The 18398-nt window shown below is 48.6% G+C and overlaps 1 protein-coding gene across 2 annotated transcripts in view; it reads right to left on the reverse strand.

Annotated features, from left to right (window-relative positions):
• Positions 1-18398, reverse strand: part of HEATR1 (HEAT repeat containing 1) — a 252046-nt gene that overhangs the window by 13113 nt on the left and 220535 nt on the right. For both annotated transcript variants that reach the window (XM_075339439.1, XM_075339438.1), the window contains 8 exons: positions 16510-16802; positions 14799-14949; positions 13107-13265; positions 5144-5281; positions 4871-4975; positions 4496-4664; positions 2802-2959; positions 2491-2649 (listed from right to left, as the gene is read on the reverse strand). In XM_075339439.1, coding sequence (XP_075195554.1) covers positions 2491-2649; positions 2802-2959; positions 4496-4664; positions 4871-4975; positions 5144-5281; positions 13107-13265; positions 14799-14949; positions 16510-16802 — 1332 coding nt within the window. The remainder of the gene's footprint in view (positions 1-2490; positions 2650-2801; positions 2960-4495; positions 4665-4870; positions 4976-5143; positions 5282-13106; positions 13266-14798; positions 14950-16509; positions 16803-18398) is intronic.

The following is an 18398-nucleotide window of genomic DNA, read 5'->3' on the forward strand; positions in this document are numbered from 1 at the left end:
AGGAGCGGTGTGTGGTCGCCAGAAATCCCTCTAGTCTGGGTCTCCCAGAGCCTGCTGCCTTTCCCCAGCCAGATCGCATGTGTAATGGCTGCCGGCGTCCTTGTGGAGAGGGGGGGCGGGCCCTGGGCGTACACCGACGAAGAGCGGGAAGTCTGCTTCCCCCTGTGCCTAGTGAGAGGGCTGGAGCATGTAAATAAAGCTCCAGCCCTCGGCGCTGCCAATTGAGCAGCGTCTCTCCCCTACCCTGATTGACAGGGTGGGGGCGGGAACGAAGCGGCGCTAGGCCGCAGAAGCCGGGGGCTAAAGTTAGAAGCGCCGCCGCCGTAAAAGCGCGGTCGGCGCAAAGCCCCCGGCGCACCACAAGTCGCAGCTGCGCCGCCGCTCCAGGAGCGGTCGGCGCAGTAGTTCCCAACATGTAACGTCACTCAGCAAAGCTGCAGTGACCTAACCCCAGCGTACAGCGCTACTGTCCCCGGCGCACTATAACGCTCAGCAAGCCTTGAGAGTGTCCGTGCCTGCCGGGGACACAGAGTACCTGAAAGTTGCAGGGCCTTGTCCCTGAACGGCACTCCCGCTCCAAATCCAGCAGGTTCTCTGGGTCTGTGGATGGAGCCCGGCCCCAGGGCTTGGGGGCCGGCAAGATCCCACTTCCACAGAGCCCTCCAGGGGATGTGGAAGGAAAACAGCATGTGGGCTCCAGCCTCTGTACCAGCAATAGGTACCTCAACCTTACAAGCACCACCGCGGGTGAGAAGGGAGCATGCTGGGGGCCCTATATGGGCCCTCTTTTCTTCCATCCGATAGAGTCAGCAGCTACTGCTGACTACAAACAGTGGAGCTATGCGTGGATGTCTGACCTCCTTCGCACAAAGCAGAAAACTGGTGAGCCAGTGATCCCACTGGGGGTGTATAGCCAGAAGGGGAGGGGCCTTACACTTTTTAGTGTAATTGCTTTGTGTGGCCTCCGGAGGCAGTGCTATACACCCAATCGTCTGGGTCTCCCAATAGAGCGCCGAAGAAAACAGCATGTGGGCTCCAGCCTCCGTACCCGCAATGGGTACCTCAACCTTACAAACCGCAAGTGGGGTGAGAAGGGAGCATGCTGGGAGCCCTAGTATGGGCCCTCTTTTCTTCTATCCGACATAGTCAGCAGCTGCTGCTGACTAAACAGTGGAGCTATGCGTGGATGTCTGACCTCCTTCGCACAAAGCAGAAAACTGGTGAGCCAGTGATCCCACTGGGGGTGTATAGCCAGAAGGGGAGGGGCCTTACACTTTTTAGTGTAATGCTTTGTGTGGCCTCCGGAGGCAGTGCTATACACCCAATCGGCTGGGTCTCCCAATGGAGCGCCGAAGAAAGTAAGACGTATACAGGGGATCTGCCTGCTTGTACTAAGGGTTTTTTTTCCCTGAATAAAGTAGGTAGACAAAAGTCCAAATGATAAAAATCATGTATGTGTGCAACCACAAGGAGCTCACTACATCATTTCTCATTGGGTCGCTTGTCAATGCCGAAAACACCCTCTAGTGGTGGATCTACTAGGCAGCTACTACTAGGCAGCTAGATAGTACAAGCAGCTAGTCCTAGGCAGCTAGATAGTAAGAGTTGTCTGTACCAGGCAGCTAGATAGTAAGAGTTGTCTGTACCAGGCAGCTAGATAGTACAGGCCGCTAGATAGTACAGGCCGCTAGATAGTACAGGCCGCTAGATAGTACAGGCCGCTAGATAGTACAGGCCGCTAGATAGTACAGGCTGCTAGATAGTACAGGCCGCTAGATAGTACAGGCCGCTAGATAGTACAGGCAGCTAGATAGTACAGGCAGCTAGCTAGTACAGGCAGCTAGCTAGTACAGGCAGCTAGATAGTACAGGCAGCTAGATAGTACAGGCAGCCAGATAGTACAGGCAGCTAGATAGTACAGGCAGCTAGATAGTACAGACAACTCTTACTAGGCAGCTAGATAGTACAGGCAGCTAGTACTAGGCAGCTTCCATAGACTTCAATGCAAGCATAACCACCTCTCTTCTGTTGCTTCCAATGCATCGGATCAGAAGAGTCCTTTAAGGGGACTACTAAACAAGCTCCTTACCTACTTAAGTGCCCCACATAAAATAATAAACCCACATGTTGCTTCTGGATCAGCACTACTGTATCAATCACAGCGCCAATATCACAGAGGTAGTATCGGGCCACAAAGTATGTACTGTATGTGGTTTTCTATGTTTGTTTAGTTTGTAGGCCACTGAAGCAATTAATAATATGTTGTCCAGTAGTGGACATCCCCTTTATATCAGCAGTGGTTATCTACAATGTCCCATTTGCTTGGCATCTGACTACAATTATTTGCTCATTAAACGCCAGTTTGTTAGTATTCTTCTAGAAAAGGATCTCCCTATATTCAGCACATTCACTGACAAATCTCCGCTTCTTGGAGCCTGCAGGAATATTTCCATACAGATTAAATATTTGGATCTTAAGGATATTTCTCACCTTAGGAAACGAGTGTCGCATCTTTAGAAGTATCTGGTAGTTAAGTGGTTTCCACAGGGAGTCGTCCGCCATAGCAACAGAGAACTGAGCAATGCAAGGAACCAGGCTCTGGCCGACTCTCGTCTGGTACTTCTCTTCCCCTCCAAGCACATTTTCAATCTAATAAAAGAGAATAATGTAATTTATCAGCCAAACATAAATCATATAGTTGATGCTTCAACTTATTCTCTGCCGGTGTAAGAGCTAAACTATCGGCGGCAACCAAGAACATGAGGAAACAAGAACTGAGGGTGAAGATCGAAGGGGAATACCTGATCCACCAGGGGCATTAGTAACGCCTCTGCTCGCTCCTTGCTGACAAAATGCTGAGTATCATATAGGAAGATTTTGTGTAGACAGTTGAGTACAAACTCCAGAAGGACGCAACTTTTCTCACTGGTGTCGCCATCAGATCCAAAAAAGTCTTCATCTGTATATAAAAAAATATCACAAGAGGTTAAGAGAGCTGCACGCCGCTGGTGAACACCAAACACGCATCTATACACTTTATAAATTACTAACTTGCCAACCGGTTAAAACAAATGGATCATCAGAAATTGATTTGCTGTTTCATGTAAATTTATATTTTTAACATATTTAAAAGGGAGCATCCGCAAATAATGACAGTTCTAACCAAACGTAGTCACTCGTTGCACCTATGTTCCGCCTACTTCTTATCCCATCTTTCTCAGCCCTTCTGAGCCAGAAGAGGGTAGAGACCGGTAGAAAATATGTAGGACTGTGCACAAAATTGTTTGACCATGTAAAGGGTGTACAGAGTGCCAGTTTTTGGTTGGAACAGTCATTAAAGGGGTCGTCCTCTAAAAACCCCTTCCGATTCCTCGTTTTCCCCAAATAACATAATAAACCCAATACTCCCCTACCATTCTATCCATTCACGGTGCCATATGTGGGGTTGTGACATCACACGATCCACCTGTCCAATCAGCACTGGCTTCTGTCTCTGCACCTTCGGACCAAACGAGCAGTCAACAGGAAGTGAGCACAGCCGCAGCACTTACTTCCTGTTGATTAGCTCATTTGGTCTGAAAGTGGGTTGAGAGAAGCCAGCACCAATTGGACATGGGGCTCGTGAGACGTCACACCACGATGATGCCCCAGCACCACGGGAACGGTGCCGGTAAGGGAGGTGAGTACAGTCTTTATTATTTTACCAGGGGGAAACATGTGGAATCAAACAAGGTTGTCCTAGTAATGGAGAACCCCTTTAAATTTGACAGGCATCCTTTTTTTTTTATATAAATTGCTGATTATTTCATTTTCCAAATCATAATCTATGTTTAAAATTATATCCTAAAATCTTTGAGTTCTGATCATTGGCTCTGCCATTGGGCTGATACTTCTTGTTCTGGAGAGATCACGTTTCAAAGACAAGACTACAATTACGCCAGAGTCACACTTGCGAGATACTCACATCGCATCACCCAGCCCAGCCGCACACTCTCCGGACAGGAGCGGGTTGGCTGCATGTATTTCTATGCAGCGGAGATGTTCGTATCTGAAGAGCGGCTGGGCCGGGTGATGCGGCGTGAGTATCTCGCAAGTGTGACTCTGGCCCAAAATATATTGCCTATGTATAAATAACACAAGATAGCACCATTCACAATAGATGATGGTTACAGTTTTACCCTCCCTGCACAGTGATCTCTCCATATATTATGGAGGATGCCTAGAAAACGCTCTTTTAGAAGCCAACGAATATAGACCATGTGGCTGCGGTAAAGCACATCTCTGAAAGCAAGATGATGACATCCATTACCATGTACAAAACTTAGAATAAAGAAAAAATCTATAAAAAGAAAATATTTTCTTTGTTTCTAATGTTGTATCACTAGCAGATTTTAACTATTAAAAACTATATAGGCGATACATTCCTATATGATCTCCCTTCCTGTAAGTGATGACCAAAAATAAACCATACAATGCTGAATACATTAATATATACCTGTTTTCATGGTATTGGTCTGGTTTAATATCTCAGCAAAAGGCTTAACAAGGTGACCAGCAAACAAGGTAAAAAGTCCTTTCAGCTTGTCAGCAATGCAATCAGCCAAGCGGCAGAAGGTGAGGAGTCGGTCCTTTGAGGATCCTTCGGTTTTAGACCAGTCGAAAAGCTGTAAGGGAATAGAAGGAAAAATAAGTCACGGTCTCTCCTGACTGCTAACAGAACATTGACATATTCCACAAGAAGATGGTCATCCTCCAATCAGTTCCTGGGCCAAATTGTACATTTAGGCCGATCTGTGTTAGGGAGACAATGGACACCTGTTTTTGGAGGTTGGGGGGAAACACCCACATCATGTATTTTACGTTCCCTTACCTTAAAGAAAAGTGGCCTAAAAGTGGCTTCTGAGAGCTTCATGACCATGATGATGAAACAATTGACGATATGGCCTTCTGTGGTGCTTAATTCTTCCAGATCACTCTGGAAAAAAAACCACAAAAAACCCCGTGTAAATAACCCAAAGCGTCACTTTTACAAAAGCCATTGCTCACCTTCTTCCAATATTACATAACTTGGCTTGTTAACATCTGACAGGACGTTGTGGGCACCGCACAGAGACATTTCAAGTCTTTCCCTCATTAGAATTACCTCGGGATGTTCTGCTCTGTAATCCAGGGCTTTCAGGAAGAACATGGTCAGTTCAGACTGATGAGATACCAGCTGCTGCTTCTCCATTGTCGCAATGTGTTCCCTTAGTATGTCCATTAGAGATCGAAGGCATTTTTCCTACATAAAAAAAAAAAAAATACTTAATACAAGCAAGAATTTGAAAAATGGTGATACTGGTAAGAAGCATATAATTATTTCTTTACCACTGGAATAATAAGATTCATTAGAAAAATTACACCATGTTCATAATGGGGTGGTCTGAAGTCCAAAGTAATTTTCATCCTAAATCCCTATCTATTTAATGCGATAATCTAATTTTCTAATAGACCTGAATTAAAAATTCCCTACCCTTCCCTAACTAGGTTTTTGTTTCACTTCCTTTTTGATGATACTTCGTTTGAGAATCCCAGTGCATGCTCTGCCCCCTCCTTAAAACAAAGAGTCATCAGTGACACTAGTTTCAAAAGTCAGGCTAGTCCTTACACCATGTGCAATATGACAGCACACACTTTGTTGCCAGAGCAGACTAGCAGTAGCAAGTCGGCAACAAAAGCAGACCATACTGTCACAGTGCCTTGTATAAGGATTACACATTACTAAAATGCCACAATCTGGGCACAATGCTACAGGGCACAATACCACACAGCACAAGAATCGGCCCATTACCACCGGGCACAAGGATCGGCACATTACCACAGGGCACAAGGATCGGCACATTACCACAGGGCACAAGGATGGGCACATTACATTTTATTGTTTATTTTGATATTTTCCAGTAGCTGCTGCATTTTCCACCCTCGGCTTATACTCAAGTCAATAAGTCTTCTCAGTTTTTTGTGGTAAAAAAGAGAATTTTGTTTACTTACCGTAAATTCTTTTTCTTATAGTTCCGTATTGGGAGACCCAGACATTGGGTGTATAGCTTCTGCCTCCGGAGGACACACAAAGTACTACACTAAAAAGTGTAGCCCATCCCTCTGAGCCTATACACCCCCTGGAGAACCAGATCTAGCCAGTTTAGTGCAAAAGCTGAAGGAGTATAGCCACTCACAAGTAAAAACAGCGCAAGAACCGGAACAACCGGAGACTCTGTCCACGACAACAGCCGGTGATAACACGCGGAACAAGAAACTGCCAACAGGCAACAGGGAGGGTGCTGGGTCTCCCAATACGGAACTATAAGAAAAAGAATTTACGGTAAGTAAACAAAATTCTCTTTTTCTTTATCGTGCCTATGGGAGACCCAGACATTGGGACGTCTCAAAGCAGTCCATGGGTGGGAATAAAAAGAAAAACTGAGAAGTAGGTGGAGCCTAACTTCACAAATGGACGACAGCCGCCTGAAGGATGCGTCTGCCCAAGCTCGCATCTGCCGAAGCATGAGCATGCACTTGGTAGTGCTTTGAAAAGGTATGCAGGTTAGTCCAAGTGGCAGCCTGACAGACTTGCTGAGCCGTAGCCTGGTGCCTGAAAGCCCAAGAGGCACCGACAGCTCTGGTCGAGTGTGCCTTGATCCCCGGCGGGGGGAGGCACCTGAGAACACTGGTAGGCATCCGAAATGGTCGACCTAATCCAACGGGCTAAGGTCGGCTTAGAAGCAGAGAGGCCCTTACGCCGACCTGTGGTTAGCACAAAAAGAGAGGTGCACCGCCTAAGAGCAGTGGTGCGAGACACATAGATCAGGAGCGCCCGCACCAGATCCAGAGTATGCAACGCTTTTTCAAAGCGATGAACAGGGGCCGGACAAAAGGAAGGCAGGGTAATGTCCTGGTTAAGGTGGAAAGGAGAAACCACCTTAGGGAGAAAGTCCGGAGTCGGACGGAGAACCACCTTGTCTTGATGAAAAACCAAAAAAGGTGACTCCGAAGAGAGCGCAGCCAAATCAGAGACTCTCCTGAGGGAAGTTATGGCCGCTAGAAAGACCACTTTCTGTGAAAGACGAAACAAAGAAACCTCCCTAAGAGGCTCAAAGGGGGGTTTCTGCAAGGCCGTGAGGACCAAATTGAGGTCCCAGGGATCGAAGGGCCGCCGGTAAGGCGGAATGATGTGAGACGCGCCCTGCATGAAGGTGCGGACCTGAGCCAGCCGGGCGATACGCCGCTGGAACAGCACTGTCAGAGCCGAGACTTGTCCCTTGAGAGAATTGAGGGACAGTCCCAGCTGCAGACCGGACTGTAGAAAGGACAGAAGGGTCGGTAAGGAAAAAGGCCAAGGAGCATGGCCGGAAGAGCGACACCAGGACAGGAAAATTTTCCAAGTCCTGTGATAGATTTTGGCCGAGGAAGACTTCCGGGCCCGAGTCATAGTGGAAATGACTTCAGGAGGAATACCAGAAGCCGTCAAGATCCAGGACTCAAGAGCCACGCCGTCAATCTGAGAGCCGCAGAATTCTGGCGGAAAAACGGACCTTGTGAGAGAAGGTCTGGACGGTCCGGAAGATGCCACGGCACCTCTACGGACAGATGGAGCAGGTCTGGGTACCAAGCTCGCCTGGGCCAGTCCGGAGCAATGAGGATGACCCGACGGCCCTCCATTCTGATCTTGCGCAGGACTCTGGGCAAGAGAGCTAGAGGGGGAAACACGTAGGACAGACGAAACTGGGACCAGTCTTGAACCAGAGCGTCCGCTGCGAAGGCCTGAGGATCGTGGGAGCGAGCCACGTAAATCGGAACCTTGTTGTTGTGACGGGATGCCATTAGGTCCACGTCCGGAGTGCCCCACTTGCGGCAGATTGACTGAAACACTGCCGGATGCAGGGACCACTCGCCACTGTCCACGGTTTGACGGCTGAGATAATCTGCCTCCCAGTTTTCCACGCCTGGAATGTGGACTGCGGATATGGTGGACTTGGGAGTTCTCCACCCATTGAAGGATGCGTTGTACCTCCAACATTGCCAGGCGGCTGCGTGTCCCGCCTTGGTGATTGATGTAGGCAACCGCTGTCGCGTTGTCTGACTGGACTCGGATGTGCTTGCCCGCCAATAGGTGGTGAAAAGCTAGGAGAGCCAGGAGCACGGCTCTGGTTTCCAGCACATTGATCGAGAGGGCTGACTCGGACGGAGTCCAAGTGCCCTGTGCTCGGTGGTGGAGACATACCGCTCCCCAGCCGGATAGACTGGCATCCGTGGTGAGGACCACCCAGGACGGAGCCAGGAAGGAGCGTCCCTGAGACAGAGAGAGGGGCCGAAGCCACCACTGAAGAGAGCTCCTGGTTTGTGGCGACAGAGCCACTAACCTGTGCAAGGAGGAAGGCCGCTTGTCCCAACAGCGGAGAATGTCCAGCTGCAGAGGACGCAGATGGAACTGGGCAAAGGGAACAGCCTCCATTGACGCCACCATCTGACCCAGCACCTGCATCAGGTGCCTGATGGAATAACGGCGGGGCCTCAGCAGAGCGTGCACCGCCAGTTGGAGGGACTGCTGTTTGATCAAGGTCAACTTCACAAGTGCCGGCAGAGTCTCGAACTGCATCCCTAGGTACGTGAGCCTCTGGGTCGGAGTCAGAGTGGATTTGGGCAGATTGACCAGCCACCCGAATTGGGCTAGAGTGGCGAGAGTGAGCGAGACACTCCGCTGACAGTCTGCGCTGGATGAAGCCTTGACTAGAAGGTCGTCCAGGTAAGGAATCACTGCCAACCCCTGGAGGTGCAGAACCGCAATCACTGCCGCCATGACCTTGGTGAATACCCGAGGGGCTGTGGCTAACCCGAAGGGGAGAGCCACGAATTGGAAATGCTCCTCTCCGATTGCAAAACGTAGCCAACGCTGGTGAGAAACTGCAATTGGCACATGCAGATAGGCATCTCTGATGTCGATGGATGCCAGGAAATCCCCTTGGGTCATTGAGGCAATGACTGACCGCAGAGATTCCATGCGAAAATGCCGCACCTGAACATGCTTGTTGAGAAGCTTGAGATCCAGGATGGGCCGGAAGGAACCGTCCTTTTTGGGGACTAGGAAGAGATTTGAGTAGAAACCTCTGAACCGTTCCCGGGCGGGAACCGGTACAATTACTCCGTTAGCCTGCAAGGATGCCACGGCCTGAGCAAAGGCGGCGGTCTTGGAACAGGGGGGAGTTGACAGAAAAAATCTGTTTGGCGGGCTGGAAGAGAATTCTATCCTGTAGCCGTGGGAGATGACATCCCGCACCCACTGATCAGGGACGTGTTGAAACCACGCATCGCCAAAGTGGGAGAGCCTGCCACCGACTAAGGACGTTGCTGCTGGCGCGGACAGATAGTCAAGAGGAGGCTGCCTTAGTGGCAGCAGCTCCTGCGGTCTTCTGTGGATGCGCCTTTGTGCGCCAGTTGGATTTTTGGTCCTTGGCTGAGTTAGTGGACGAGGCCGAGGGCTTAGAGGACGACCAGTTGGAGGAACGAAAGGAACGAAACCTCGACTGGTTCCTACCCTGGACAGGTTTCCTGGTTTTGGTTTGTGGCATGGAAGTACTCTTCCCGCCAGTAGCTTCCTTAATAATTTCATCCAGTTGTTCACCGAATAGCCTGGAGCCAGCAAAAGGGAGCCCAGCAAGGTACTTCTTTGAATAAGCATCTGCCTTCCACTCTCGAAGCCACAAGATTCTGCGGATAGCGAGGGAATTAGCCGAAGCCACCGCAGTGCGGTGAGAAGCCTCCAGCATGGCAGACATGGCATAGGATGAAAAAGCGGAAGCTTGGGAAGTTAAGGCAACCATTACGGGCATAGATTCCCTGGCGAGGGAATGCATCTCCTCTAGAGAAGCACAGATGGCTTTGAGAGCCCACACTGCTGCAAAAGATGGGGAGAACGAGGCCCCTGCCGCCTCATATACAGATTTGGCCAGGTGGTCAACCTGGCGGTCAGTGGAATCCTTAAGAGAGGTGCCATCAGACACTGATACAACGGTCCGGGCTGAGAGTCTAGACACCAGGGGGTCTACCTTTGGTGAATGAGCCCACTCCTTGACCACCTCAGGTGGAAAGGGATAACGGTCATCAGAACCACGCTTTGGGAAGCGTTTGTCAGGACAGGCCCTGGGCTTGGTCACAGCGGCCTGAAAACTGGAGTGGTTAAAGAGAACACTCTTTGTCCTCTTAGGCAAGGTAAACTGGTGCTTTTCTGCCAGAGAGGGTTGCTCCTCTGATACAGGCGGATTGAGGTCCAGTACAGAATTAATGGACGCAATCAAATCACTAACATCTGAGTCACTTTCGGACAGATCAATCGGGCACATGGACGTAGCCTCCGAGCCCCCTGTAAAGGCATCCTCCTCGTCCCGCGAGTCAGCTTCTGAAACAGAGCCGCGGGACGAGGAAGGGGAGGGAGCCCTACGTCTCCTCTTAGGAGGACGGGGTCTGGGACCAGATGAAGAATCCTCTGTGAGCTCCGCTGAGAGAGCCCTAGCAGCAGAGGCACCCTGTGAAGGGGGCTGATGCATGTTCAGCAAGGTCCGGGACAGCTGTCCCATGGAGTCGGCAAAAGACTGGGAGATTGACCTAGATAGGGATTCTACCCAAGCCGGGGGTTCAGCCACAGGAGCCGGAGCAGCCGGAGAGACCACTGTGGGTGCGATTCCAGGCTGAGGCATTGTCAGGTTAGAGCAGGCATCACAATGTGGATATGTGCTCGGTTCAGGCAGCACGAGCTTACATGCAGTGCATACTGAATATAGCTTTGGAGCCTTGCTCCTCGTGTGAGACATGCTGCTGAAGTGGGGGCTCTGCCAGAGTGACCCCAAGAGAGTATATACAGAGGCCCACAACCAGAGGTTGTGGCTTACCAGACCGCTGGAGCGGTGTTGTGTGCCCTCCAGATCCCAAAGCCCGGACCCCCAAGCACCTCAGCAGGGATGCTGCAGCCAGTGCTGATCGCAGAGAAAACGCTGATAAAATGGCACCGGAGCGAGGAGAGGGGGCGGGACCAACTCTGAGAGCGGGATCTGGAGGGCCAAAGAGACTTACAGGGGAGGAGACATGTACCCAGTGAGGAGTGTCTCTCCCCTGTGTAGAACGGCCGCTGGGCGGAGCCGCACTGTCCCTCTGCATGAATGACATGCGAGGGCAGTGAAACCGAAAGTAGGCCTCCGGCGAAGCCGGGGCCTAAATTTGAGCGGTGCGGCCGGCGCGCAGGCACCATCGGCGCGGTTCTCAGGCGACAGCCAGAGAACCGGCCGGAAATGTCAGAAAACTCACTCAGCACACTCTCCCACCATAATAAAGTACAGGGACCCCCAGAATATAAACGTCTCAGGTACTTGGCTTGCTGAGACGCAGGGTTCCAGGTCCCTGGGGATGAGTGCTCCGTCCGGCAGGATCCTGAAGGGCTGCGGATGGAGACCGGTCTCCTGCAAAGCATGGAGAACCGTGCTGGCTCCCACTTCAAGCCAGAGCCCGAGGGATGGTGAAGGAGCGCGGCATGTAAGGCTCCAGCCTTGTAATCAACCTTAACAGCACCGCCGACACAGTGGGGTGAGAAGGGACATGCCGGGGGTCCAGACTTGGACCCGCTTTTCTTCAAACTCTTTCCAAAAATGAAAAATCAGATGAGAATGCATGTGTGGATGTATGCCTCCTGAACACAAAGCAATGAACTGGCTAGATCTGGTTCTCCAGGGGGTGTATAGGCTCAGAGGGAGGGGCTACACTTTTTAGTGTAGTACTTTGTGTGTCCTCCGGAGGCAGAAGCTATACACCCAATGTCTGGGTCTCCCATAGGAACGATAAAGAAATTAGGTGCCTCGGCTTACACTCGGGTTGGCTTGTACTCGAGTATATACAGTAATAATATACAAATTTTACTGATTCCTTTCCAACAAACCTATATATAATCCTGATGCAGGAAAAGCGAATTGTCTCACAGCATTATAAAAGCTCAGCTATTAAGTTACGGGACTTGACAACATGTTGGTCAAATATTTTCAATAGCAGCCAGCAGAATTATGAATGTAGCTCTGAACTATTAAAGGGAACCAGTCAGTTCATGGCTCGTAGTTTAGGTAGCATGAATAGGCTTAACAGGCTCATTGCCAAAATCTGCTGATATTTTACACTTCCAGCAAAGTAGATTTTTTTTTTTTTCCGAAATCTCAACCGTACACTTGATGGAAAAATAAAAACACAGTATCTGACCTTGGAAGTGGATGTTAAATCTGCATCCCATCGATTTACAACGTTGACTAGTGGCAGATTTTCCAACTCAGCTTTATAAAGAGGAAATTCAAGAAAAGAACAAGGATTTTTCTGGGCATCTGCAGTAAAATGACCGAAAAACCCCACTAATCATAGGATGGGACAAGACATCAAAGCACTAATAGAACCGGGCCACAGACTAGGAGGACGCGATTCACATTGGCCAGCGGCACATTCAGGTGAATCGTTGCAGATTTGATTCTTCAGACGTCTCTTGTCTGTGTATGATCGCTAAGGAGATTTTGGCATTTTATGTAAATCAATATATAAATGGAATAATAGTAATTCCTTTAATCTATCACTAAGATTTCTTTTCACCTCCACCGAGTTAAATCCACTTCTCCAAATCCCTCTTCACACTCATCTGTTCTCGTTTTCATCCGTCTCATTAATAACACAATCTATACCAAACCACATTAAGAGTTCTTAGCAAAACTCACTTGCAGCAATAACAAAACCATAAATCATGTGTTTTCCTATTTGTATTGATGGCTCCTTACTGAAGCCTGTGGCAGATTCATACTCGGTTGGCAGTAAAGCCGCTGTTTTTCTGATTGCAGAACGCTTTATTTAGGGCAGACTAAGCCCTTCAATAAAAGAACCGTAAAAGTGCTAAACACAGAACAAATAAATGATGATGAATATAGAGTGTACTAAACCGCGGGGCAGCGAATACATTACAATTATGTCCTTAAAGATTTCCCTGCTGCGTAGAGACGTGCAGTTAGGTTAGGTGCAGATCGCCATATAGTGCAAAGAAATAAAGTCACATTTACCTGCCGTGTGTCCAGAAGGTGACAATAGCATTTGGTGACCGCAGGGAGGAGGACTCTGGCCGCTAGTTTTGTAGCTAAAGTTGTTTTTAAAGCGCTGATCCTGATCGAAAGCTGAGACGCAGGTCCGACTTTGACAGCAATCTTATCCAGACGGGTTACCTAGATGGCAGGAGTAGCACAAGAACGATTCAGCGCTCATCCGTTGTGTGTAAACATGGCACAATCTGATTTTATATCAACTATATAGTTTTAAAGTCCACAAATGGTCCAGGGTTTATTACCCTCTGTGGGTAATAGCAGAAGTGCCAAATGCATTTTCCTTCTATACATTTTTGGAAGTATCACCTAGAAGATGTAGCTACCCGACAAAATAATACCCAAGCCGAGAAACATGACTAGGGGCAAATGCCAAGCCAGAAGCTCATCTGAAGGCCCCTTTTGTGAGGGTTGCCCCTCAACAGTGATGATCTGTTACTGGCTGGCTCAGTGAGACACCCTTGAGACACTGTAAGGATAAGTCCTGGCTTTCCACAAAAAGACCAGCTGTGTCCTACAAGCAAGGATCCATAGGAGAAGAGTAGACAAATTAGCTCTCATTTAGAGGACGCCATCCTCAAAATACTACCTGGGTGCATATTGCTAATCCCTGTCTAACCGTCCCTGTATACACTACTATGGATAAAGAGATCTTTAGAAAAAGTATTTTTAAAGATCTCACATGATATGCTAATGAGGCTAGTGACTAGTCACAAGGGCATTATTTCCCTTGGCTAGTCTACCTCCTTAGCATGCTAGCACATCCCTGTGGGCGTCCTAACATGCTAATGAATGCGCAGCGTCAAAGGCACGGTCGATCTCACCACTCTCTGTTGCCACTGCATCCGACGCTGGATTTCGGCTCAGGGCACATGATCAGAAGTCCCGGACTTTCGGTCATGCGCACTATAAAGCTAGATGTATGCGTCCTGGCTTCAAACTGGTGTAGTGTGCATGACCGGAAGTCCAGGGACGTTCTGCTTGTGCACACCGAACCAAAAACCAGTGGTGGCAGCAGAGGTGAGAGTGACCATGCCTCAGACAATGAGCATTCATTAGCATGTGGGCGTGCTGGCATGCTAAGGGGGCGCGACTATCCAAGGCAACTAACGCTCTTGCGACTAGTCACTGGCCTCATTAGCATATAAAAAAATCTGTAGAAATACTTTTTCTAAAGATCTCTTTATCTATGTTACTATATACAGGGACGGTTAGACAGGGATTAGCAATATACATCCAGAACTGCTTGTGGTTCTGGGTACATATTGCACCTGACAGGTTCCCTTTAATTCATGCTTGCTGCCCCAGTGAGCATGCTGTTTTGTTTTTTTTTTTTCTAAATCCACCATACTAACCCAGCGATATCAACCTTTTCATTCAGTGCTATGGTCTTTACAAAGGGGGCATGGATCACAGGGTAATTATTACGAGCCACACGCCCTTGGGAGAGTGAAAAATTAGTACTGAATAAAAAAGGCCCATATATGTGGAACTGTATGGCCGATGTACAATAATAAAATAATATGAATATTCAGAGAGCAATGAGAATAAAATTAATGCAAAAACTGCCCACATTTCACCTCAGCCTTTTCAAATAAGCCAAGGACCCGTTCAGCTTTGCTAACAGACCTGCTAATGAAGAACACACGCACTTACCTGGAGCAGGGCGTCTTGTAGGTATGGACTAAGGAAGTGCGGGAGAGTCTCCACAACTTTCTGGGTAGCAGTTACTGTGCTCAGAAGATGAATCTCACTAGTCAGCAACTCCTTCCGATGTTTCAGGGTAGTGAGGAGAGCTGGCACCAGTCTGGAGAAAGTAAAATGCCAAAAATGGCTTCAGCGAATTTCACCAAATTCATACAAGTAACCGATTCAAATTGAATTGAATGTCACCCCCTAATCCAATCGCTGAGTCACCCCCACAAGTCAACACCACGAAAATCCCAGACAACAACCGCAGTGAGAATCATCACTGACAAGGAAGGTGCCCAAGTGTGAAAAGATGGGGAGACTTCCAGGAATTTGTGGCTATGACTATACCGATTCCACCCCAAACTGTCTTATCCAGGAATCCTGAAGAACGCTCGCCAAGATGGCGGAGAGAGAAAAGCTACAGAATAAGGTAATTCTCAAACACAGCTGAGTATAGATCACCAATGCCAGACGCAAGTTCCTATACAGGGAGAAAAGGGTGCGGACACTGGTGTGCAGACTGAAAAATGCAGGTAGAGTAAAGATTAGGCCGGGGCCACACGGGGCACTACTGCGATGCTCGCATGACACTCTGCTCGTGCTGGCAGCACAGCAGGAGCCGAGTGTCATGCTAATGTCCTTGCGACTGAGGTCCGACTGTGCGTGCAGACCTCAGCTGCGGGGGGCGGGCCGGCTGTGCAGAGGGGCGGGTTGGCACTGAGGAGGGGAGGGAGGGATTTATCTCCCTCTCTCCTCCGTTGCCGGCTATTGTGATTCTCGCTCTGCACGCATGGTACACCGGTGTACGGCAAGTGCAGTGCGATTCTTCTCTCGCCCCATTCACTTGAATTGGTGCGAGAGAAAGAGTCTCGCATTACAATTGCAGCATGCTTCGATTGTTGTCTCGGTCCGATTAGGGCTGGGAAAATAATCGCTCATGTGCGCTGACACACAGGCTAGAATTGGTCCGAGTGGAATGCAATGTTTTATCGCACTTCACTTGCACCGATTCTCTCGCCGTGTGGCTTAGGCCTTAGCCTTACAGTGGCCTTCCGGTAAAGTTAAACCAAGCTCACACTGCAGAATCAGAGGCAGTTGGAGTCTGTAATCTGCACATTTTATCAACATATTTTTTATGCTAATTTCGCTGTGGATTAAGATCATATTTTTACCGTCAGCCAACAGTCTGCATCCAAGTGACATCTCACTTTATTTTACACTAATTTGACCAGCAACATGCATTTCCTATTAAATTCAAAGGGAGTCCGATTTCAAGGTGAGTTCCATAAAAAGCGTACCAAATTCCATGTGGATATTCCGTTCTGTGAACAAACTTTAACTTAAGGACCCAACTCATCAAAGCTTTTACACCAGTATTCTGGGGTAAAATCATTGAAAAGTCCCATAATTTTGTCAAAACTGGTGGCTGCACTAAAGTTATTTGATACTTGGCGTTCTCTGGCAATTGTCGGCCATTGGACAGCATATAGCAGGGACACATATGAGATCTCAGCAAAGGAACATTTTTTTGTAAACACATCCAATTGTGGAACTTATTATTATTCTAAGATCTAATAATTAAAATTAATTTTATTTGTAGGACAACCTCTTTAGGTGTCCTAATGGTGGATGGGACCTTCTCCTGGAATTTATGACATATCTAATAACTGCATACCTGGGCAGCTGTGGAATAGCGAGGGCCTTGATCGTGCTGACAATTTCAGCAATGCACAGTAAAGCGCTGCCTACAACGTTCTTCTCCTCCACCTGATCCACAGACAGAAGATCGACAGCTGCATGGAGGACGGGCACAAACACTTGTTGTCTGTCAGAACCAAAACGTTTGCAGAGAAGTGTTAAGCTGTAGAGAGCAGTCTGTCTGTTAATGGCTTGTTCATCTCCTTCTAAGTTTCCTTTTCTTTGTGCGACAGAAAGAAGGTCCTTAACCAGACCTAAAAGTAACTCAATCTGGAAAATTAAAAATAAAATAAAAAAAAAAAAATATATTCGTTTATGTTGAAGCAAGCAAATCCAAAACATTAAACTTATGGGGAATCAGACCAGCAATTTATGTATCTCGAAGCACAAGCAGCATGGATCAGGAGCAGGCTCGCTTAGGCCCTGTGCGCACTAGAAAATGGAATTTTCTTAAGAAAATTCAGCAGGCTCTTAAAGATTTCCGCACCTGCGGGAAAAAAAAACCGCAAAAAATCTGCACCGAAATCCGCATGTAGTATGTTGCGTATTGCTGCGGATTTGCCGCAGATTGTTCCCTGCGGGATTTCACAGTTCTCCCGACTCCTGCTGTCCGTGGTGCTGAAGTCTCCGGCACTCTGCTGTTTGTGGGTCAGCTGTGCACTGCATAACTGCATATGCGTGAGCCGGCGTGGAAGTAGGAGAGCAGTGTCCGGAGGAAGCCTCACAGGAGAAGGGGAGTATAAGATCAGCGTTGACTTCAGTCAGCTGATGTGCAGTGACCGCTGGAGTCCTCCACCTGTGACTGCAAAGCACATCAGTGAAGTCACCGCTGATCCCGGCGGCTCACTTCACTTGCGTCCTAAGCCTCACAGTGAGCAGTCATGGTCTATGGCGCTCCCTGTGAGTGCCAGGTGTAGCAGAGCTGGAAGCGTCATGGGACATCTTGTGGATTACGTCAGACCTGGAGGGCTGTTATTAGGTGTTAATAAAGTGGTGAAAGAGGGGGCTTTTTTGTCTTTTATTTCAAATAAAGGATTTTTGGGGTGTTTGTGCTTATTTACTTTCAATTACAGTTTAGTAATGAGGGGGTGTCATATAGACGCCTGCCATCACTAAACTAGGACTTAGTGGCAGCTATGGGCTGCTGCCATTAACTCCTTCATTACCCTGATTGCCTCCGCATCACGGCAACGGGAAGAGCCGGGAAAAGTCAGGGACTGTCGCATCTAATGGATGCGGCAATTCCGGGCGGCTGATGGCTGATATTTTTAGGCTGGGGGGCTCCCCGTAACGTACCAGCCCCCAGCTGTGAGGCTTTATCCTGGCTGGTTATCAAAATTGGGGGGGACCGCACGCCATTTTTTTTTAAAATGATTTATTTATTTTACTGTCCGCTATACAGCTGATAGTGACAGCTGTCACTCAGCGTGGGGGAGCAGGGAAGGAGTGAATACGAGATGGAATAATGAGCCGCCTCTGGAAGATGAAAGAGCTGCCGTGGCAGCAGTGTGACAGCCACATCGCCACCGCCATCGGCGATTATGAAGCGCTTGCTCCTACCCCTTTGGGCCAGATTCTGTTCCCCATAAACTTTATATGGGGAGCAGCATCTGGCCAGATACCGGCGATCAATCCTCCGCCGCACCCAGAGTCAGCGGGTGATTGATCTGCCAGCCCTCGAAACTGCCGGGACCTGCGGAAAAGAAGTGACATGTAATTGTTTTTGCTGCGGGAATCCCGCAGCAAAACATGCAGCTGTCAAAATCCGCATAGTGCGCACAGCATTTTTTGTTCCCATAGGATTTGCTGGTGAATCACTGCAAGAGATGTTATGAACATTTTCTGCAGCGAAACATGCAGCAAATC

This window comes from Anomaloglossus baeobatrachus, chromosome 3 (assembly GCF_048569485.1).
Source record: "Anomaloglossus baeobatrachus isolate aAnoBae1 chromosome 3, aAnoBae1.hap1, whole genome shotgun sequence".
Lineage (NCBI taxonomy): Eukaryota > Metazoa > Chordata > Amphibia > Anura > Aromobatidae > Anomaloglossus > Anomaloglossus baeobatrachus.